At 38.6% G+C, this 7,112-nt stretch overlaps 1 protein-coding gene across 3 annotated transcripts in view; it reads right to left on the reverse strand.

Annotated features, from left to right (window-relative positions):
- Window positions 1–6,437, reverse strand: part of unc5db (unc-5 netrin receptor Db) — a 309,582-nt gene extending 303,145 nt beyond the window's left edge. For 2 of the 3 annotated variants that reach the window (XM_077561283.1, XM_077561280.1), the window contains exon 1: window positions 6,096–6,436. In XM_077561283.1, the coding sequence (XP_077417409.1) occupies window positions 6,096–6,180 (85 nt within the window). In that variant the 5' untranslated portion in view covers window positions 6,181–6,436. Of the gene's footprint in view, window positions 1–6,095 lie in introns of all 3 variants that reach the window. The other variant, XM_077561281.1, reaches the window with a different exon arrangement.
- Between the last annotated feature and the right edge of the window lie 675 nt (window positions 6,438–7,112).

A 7,112-nucleotide genomic window follows, 5' to 3' on the forward strand; every position in this document is an offset into this window, starting at 1 on the left:
GGGCCGGACTCCTGCAGGTTTTAGATATTTTTGTAGTACAACACACCTGATTCATATAATCAGCTCATCAGCAAGCTCTGCAGAAGCTAACGATCCTGATCTTTAGAATCAGATGCGTTGGAGGACGGAAACATCTCAAACCTGGACGCACGATCGAGGTGTGCAGCAGTCTCTAATTGCTCATGTCAAATGCGCGGCCGTCCGCAGCAAGCAAGTAGGGATCTGTGTGTTTGCCTGCTTAAATATACCATGTACAAGCTAATCTCATCTCTCTGAGTCCAGTGATTGAATTTGCTTCCACGATCTCAAGCACGGCGTGCGCTCCAGATCACCCTGATGCAAATGAGGAAGGCCACTACGATTGGCTGGTTCTCGGCTACATTCCATCCCATAATGGTGGACAGAGGCGCAAACGCCCCTTTCTCCTTGCGCCTGTCTATGAAAATACCAAATGAAGGAAAACCCACCCATGCGCACGTTAGACTGCATGTTGCACCACAAATGAAAATAGGGCCCCTAGTGGTCGCAGCCATAGTTGCTTGCAAGGAGCGAAGCCATGACGTCACGTCTCAACTTCAACACTGCAATTTTTTTACAAATCTGAGTCATTCTCGCAACTCTAAAGCTAATACTGATGGAAAGCCCGTCAATCCGTCATTGACAACGCCCGTTTGCTGACAAAAGAATGCGACGGACGAGGTGCTGTATGCACATGTCAGTAAATATCCCGCCGTATGTAAGCTGGAAACATGTCTGTCGGGTCAGGTCATATCCTTTCCGTTTTAACAAATAATAATAAATAAATAGGGAACCGATCTGGCCTATCACACATTTCAAAGTAACAAATGGGTGTGACTGATGGCATGTCAACGTGGTGACGTCACGTCTGCCCCAATATGGCGACAAGCGTTAAAATTATAATACAACAATGCACACAAAAATGGGAACACCAGATATTTATCAAACATTACAATATTTCTCCATCTCCCCACCAATACCTCAAAACGGGGCACTAGAGGTACACTATAAATAATCTTTTAATGGATCGATGCACAGCCCTGATGTTTATCAAATATGTTTAATACTGTAAAGCATGTGATTAAAAACAAATAAATAAATAAAATTAAAAAAAACATTAGAAAACTGTATTTACCAGTGCTCTGCAGGAATGGGTAGTTATTCGGTCGTTTGAGTGGGCATGGTAAATTAATAATTGAATCATAATTTGCGGACTCGGATCAAATAATATGATGTCATCATAACTGTCATTTTTTTTGCATTTTGTAACTGTTAAGCGTGAGAGCACTTTTGACAGTTACAGATTTAAACTGTGGGAATGCCAGATGATTTACAGTATATTAAAATATAATGTGTATGGAGTTCATGCACATAAAATCATACCTGATGCTCTTTTGACAAAGCCCTGAATCTTTTCATTGCAAATCTTCAGTAATTTGACGTAAAGCAAACATAAATGCATGTGTTGGTCGTGGGACTTCTTTCTTCTCAGTTGTTAGTACAAACCACAAGCTCAAGTTACCAAGCTGCACAAGACATTTTGAAATGCTACGTGATCGAGAAAACGGAAGCAAAGTATGTACATTTTCAAGTAAGTGGGGTAGTCCGCATCAATATCAATACATAGATCCTTCACTCCTTCACTCAGTGTCTTGTGTGATGATCCGCGTCAAAATCGCTCAAGAATTTAATGAGTTCTAATGAAGTTTTTGGAGACAAACACACAGCTTGGTCTACCTACTGTATCTATTATTTATCGATGGTCTCCGCCGCTAGCTAGTGTACCAAGTAGCATGCAGGTTAACCCATACAGCATTCAGGATGTTTGCCATAAGAACGGATAAGGACAAAGTTTGCAATCGCAGATTTTAACGTTGGCCATTATACAATGCGAGATTTTACTTTGGGTAAGCCATTTGAAACTTAAAACAACTCTTCTGTAGTTAGAACAATGTGGCAAGCCCAGCAGCAATACTGTAAGTCTGAATATGTTTTCGAATAATTGAATGTCGGGGCTTTGTAAAACGCTTTGGCACCGTATGGTGTTGATAAAGCACTACATAAGTCTTAGCCATTTACTAATTCTAATTACGTGAAATACCTTTTTTCCCCCCGGAAATATGCAACATTAAATGACGAATCCGGCTGGAATTTGTTCACTGACATCGGCACGATTAGCAAATTACTATTTTAGGAGTCAGTCCAGCCCTTAGTATTTACCACATTTGCTCCCAAAAACGTATTAAAACGTTCTATTTTAAATATTGCCATGGTCCCTACAAGCGTATCTATACGTTTTTATAAATTTCATTTTTTATTTTTTTATGCTACAGCATACGGAAGGCTTTGATGCAGCCTCTGACTCGAAGAGGTCGCTTAAAGCAATGGTAGTTATTACAAAAAACAGCCAGCAGTTGGTAGCAGAGTATAAGCGATCAGCCAAGGCCATGTTGCAACAAGCTCTTTTTCCCAGTGTTTCCAACATACTTGTGAATAAGGATGAAACTTAGCTATATTCTAATGCTAATTGCTGCAAAATGGAAACAGATACAAATATACTTAATAAACAAAGAAAATACTCTAATCTTTCTTTATGTAGGTTCCATGTTTTTATAGCAATAAAACACAATGTTCTGTGGGCCTTGCAAAATCAGTAAAAATCCAGTAAAACAGCCGGGAGTGAAGGGGGTTGCTTCAGTGAAAATGGCTGGGAGTGAATGAGTTACCCAGATTCAATTGTTCTGCCACAAACTTAAACCTGGCCTACATTTACAGTACTTGAGACTTAACACAACCCATTAAGAACAAATCCAAATGAGTAATATATTTACAGGAGACTATTTTACAGCTTTCCTTATGTCTATTTTAGGACTGATTGATGATGAAGTGATTGGGTAGTAAATAAAATGAGAAATAGGGCCAACGTTCTATTTTATATCACTAGTACAGAATTCTCTGTGGGCCATCGGCATCCATGAATGTCAAACAAGTGAAGCCTTATTATTCACAGGAAGTGGAAAAATATGCCTAGTTTTGTCCATTCACTATAAATGTTGCCTAAAAAATGACATTCAGGCTGTGCTGACATTGTTTCAGCTCTTTCACATTATATGCAATTCAAGACTACAGGGTTGAAAATATTGCTTTATTTTCTCAGTAGTGTATTGCATTTGTGTCTGAATACAAATAGCTTTTTATATGTATTTCCCTCTCCTTTTTATGGAAAATGATTTCAGTATTTGTTCTATTTGTGCTGGCATGTTAAGGGCTGATATTGATTTTCATACAAGGCATAAGTGAAACATTCACAGCAGCACTACGATGTTGGACTCGTATTTCCTTCACAATTCTCCAGTGAAATAAAATGGTTTAATGACTATCGTGATACAGAGTCGTGATAGCGTGATGATAAATGATCAACTCGACTGCGGCTAGATGACTGCTTGCCTGAAGTTGCGTCCTGCTGTTTCAACAAATTAAAACATCAAACTGGGACACATAAAAGGCACTGAGGCAGTCCAAGGTTTGGATTATAGTGTAGTGGTAACCAACGTACATTCTTCATAATGTATCTCAGGCCAATTATTGGATGATCAAAGAACTGATTGTACATTTTGAGTCCCCAAAATGTATATGAAACATTATTTTGAACCTATGCATAAAAGGGGAGAGTCTGTTTTGTGCTCTTAGATTCATGCATCATTAGAATTGAAGCGAAAATATATGTATGGGTTGACAAAAGTAATACAGCATATATTAGGGAAACAAAATAGCCTAAAATAGGTGTTATTCCATAAAGCCTATTATGAAAATAGTTTTTTACACATTGAGACCAGGTTCATTGTTTTTACGTGGACTGAAAACATTTGAGTTTGATTTCAAAAGGTTGCAGAAAGTCACGCTTCACAAAGATGAGGTATTGGAAATGGAAGCAAGGTTTTTTTTTGTTATTATTTTATTTATTTTTTAGCTTTGAAAGCTCCATTCCCTGTTGTGACCTGTGGCAATAAATTTGTATATCAAGTAGACTGCTGTTTTTCTCTTTAATATAGCTTGCTTTTAATTGGAAATAGGCTTTTCTTTGTTTGTCTTTTCCCCTTTCCGAAGAATCGCTCTAAAGCGTTTTACGTTTTTGTTTTTCTTTTACTAATTTTTCGAGCTTGTGTTGTAATTTTCTTACTACAAGATCACAAACAATAACAAAGACGAGCATTTTGCCATGTACAGAGGCACAGGATTGCACCTGATTCTCTAAATTAACCTTCTTTCATTGGCTGTATAAACTGTTTTTTGTTCAGTCTCTCTGTTGACCAGTTGTCACAGTGGTTGGAGACCGCCGCTCTATAAGGGTTTAAGTCTGGATACAGACTTAAACTGTCTAGACCTTCCTGATGACTCGTTTTGTGTTTGCCCGTATGTTTTGGTAATCTTGGATCTCGTTGTGTGACAAAGGATCTCTCAATCAGTTAGGTTGCATCTTTATTGAAAATGGCAAGCAAAATGTTTCTGTAGACTTCTGAGTTCATTTTGCTACCAAAATTAGTGAGACCCTTCTAGAAAAAGCCAAGCAAGCCCAAGCCGTGATATTAACTCCAATGACTTTTAGATAAAGTGCGTTAGGAATCATGAGCACCCTTTTCCCCTCATCATTTAAGCCTTTCTATCGTAAGCGTAAAGGTTAATCTTAGTCTCGGTCTGTCTTGTCTATAAAACCTTGTTTGAGATTATTTGAGCCTTGTTATATGTTCTTTTTTTGGAGGTGGGCAAATGCCACTCTGGCCTCTCTTTATAGCTTACCAATGTGTGAGTTGTATCATTTAGTCCTCTGATTAATCTTCTAGAGCCCACCCTTAAAATCATGATGTCATCAATGGCTGGTGTTATCTTTGTCTACCTATTTGACATCTGTGACTTTGTGCAGCAGTAGTTTAGTTCTTCTTTAGGGCATTCCAAGTGGCTGTATTGGCTATGGCAAATGTTTGCGCAATGATTCTGACATATTTTCCATCTTCCCTCTACTTCACAAATGCTTTGTTTTCATCAATAGTCAACTCAATTGTTTTAATGTTGGTTACACCTCTGACAAGTGTTAATAATCTAGTCACCACTGGCAAAACCGGACTATGACAATTATTATAGGCATTCAGAGTACTTTATTGTTTGACTATTTTATAAGAAAAATGGCTGGGTTCTAACAAAAGGTGTTTTTTTTTTCTAAACGCGCATGTCTGGTCCTGATCTAATAAAAAATTATCATCTATTATCTGAAATGTTGGCCTCTTGTCTCATTTTTTGTCTTATTATATCAAATGATTTCAGTTGACAGCATTAAATAAAAAAAAATTGTGAACGTGAGTACTTCTTTATCATTGATGTGGCGGATAGATTTTGTCTAATAGTGTTCTGGAACAAACAGAGAAGAAAACCTTGACAAATTGTTATGGGTTTAGAGCAGGCAGCCAGTCTTTTGCTACCCCACAAAATAACAGAGAACCCATATAGCTTCCTAATGTGCACAAAAAATTATATTTCACTCTCACATTAATTCTAGTAAATAAGCCCTATTTGGAAATGACCACATGGAAACCACATGCCTGTTGCACAGCGTGCAGCACGGACAGAGTGAAGGATTTGAAGGATTTGGATTGAAGATCTATGCAGTAAATATTATTATTATTATTATTATTATTATTATTAGTCATAATAATAATAATAATAATAATAATGTTTTTTAAAGGGGAAATTGATATGAGAACAATTCAACGACTGCAATAAATAAAGTGAATGTGAGTGCACATGGAGTGTTAGTGACGGTATGGCCAATCAATAGCATACTGTAACCTCTGCTGCACATCGGGACACAAAACTCAAACTGGTACAAGAGCATGAGAAAAGAGTGTGAGCGACAAAATCCACAAGGAAAATTTGCTGCAGGCCACTTTGTTAAGCTTGCAGAACCCCACGTCTTCACACATTATGCACAAATGTAGTGGTGCGTAACCACAGGAATGGCACAAGATGCAAAACAGTCACCCGAAGTGTCCATGCAACTATATGTCTACAGATATCCTTCTTACCTTTGGAGATGACAGATGACGTGCAATAAACAAAGAGTAGAAGAGCGACCGTATGAAGGTGGCGTCCTTTCTTCAGCGCACCCATACCGGCGACGCGTAGTGGTCCACAATTCGACGAGACTGGCTTTTCGCAGGACCTCTGCTACCCACTCTTGCCTCCCCCTTCGAGCTGGACAAGTCCAGACACCGCAAGTTCCGTCTGTAAAGCCGGCAAGTATGGCGTTTGTAGCTCTGATTTAAGATAGATGAGTTTAAGGGCTGAACAGCTGAAGAAGGGAGAAAAAGCATCTTCTCTTCTCTTTGACTGCGCGTTTGTGCGCGGCACTCTGCGTGCGCTCGAAGTTCCTCCCCTAGCAGGCTTCAACATCCACGAGCCCGCCTCGCATTAACCAATGGCAACTAAGGGAAACACAGAGGAGGGGAGCATATACAATAAGTGGACCTAATCAATAACCCATCACAACGGGGGGAGTCTAACGGCTGTCCATAAGCACCTTTGGGGGAATGTGACTCAGAAATACCTAATTACTAAATTCATAATACAAATCAACTTCGTTATCCAGTCTCTCTCTCAGCAATGCCCACACGCTGTGGCACACAGACAAATTGATTTGTTTGCCAATGAGTAACCCCCCCCCCCCCCCCCCTATTCAATATCTCAATGAACATAGGCTAAATTTCCAAAACATTTTGTAGAGTACGCTTAACTCACAACATGAAAGTAAGGTTGATAAAATAATTTATAGATTACAAAAATACTTAGTTTAATCAAATTAACTAATGTGAAAAATTAATGCATCGCGCAACCACAACGACTACGGTACATCTAGTATTTTCTATGACTTTTATGGATAGCAACATGTATGCTAAGCCTGGAATTAACAAGTCAGTCTTTTTCTCTGGATCTTTACTTATTTGTGCAAAATGTTCTTCAATACATTTGTTAGGAAAACTACTCTTTGTGTTTACTAATTAACAGATATTGTTTGCAATCAATGGCCTACATTTATAGGAGTA

This window comes from Vanacampus margaritifer, chromosome 3 (genome assembly GCF_051991255.1).
Source record: "Vanacampus margaritifer isolate UIUO_Vmar chromosome 3, RoL_Vmar_1.0, whole genome shotgun sequence".
NCBI classification, from domain to species: Eukaryota; Metazoa; Chordata; class Actinopteri; order Syngnathiformes; family Syngnathidae; genus Vanacampus; species Vanacampus margaritifer.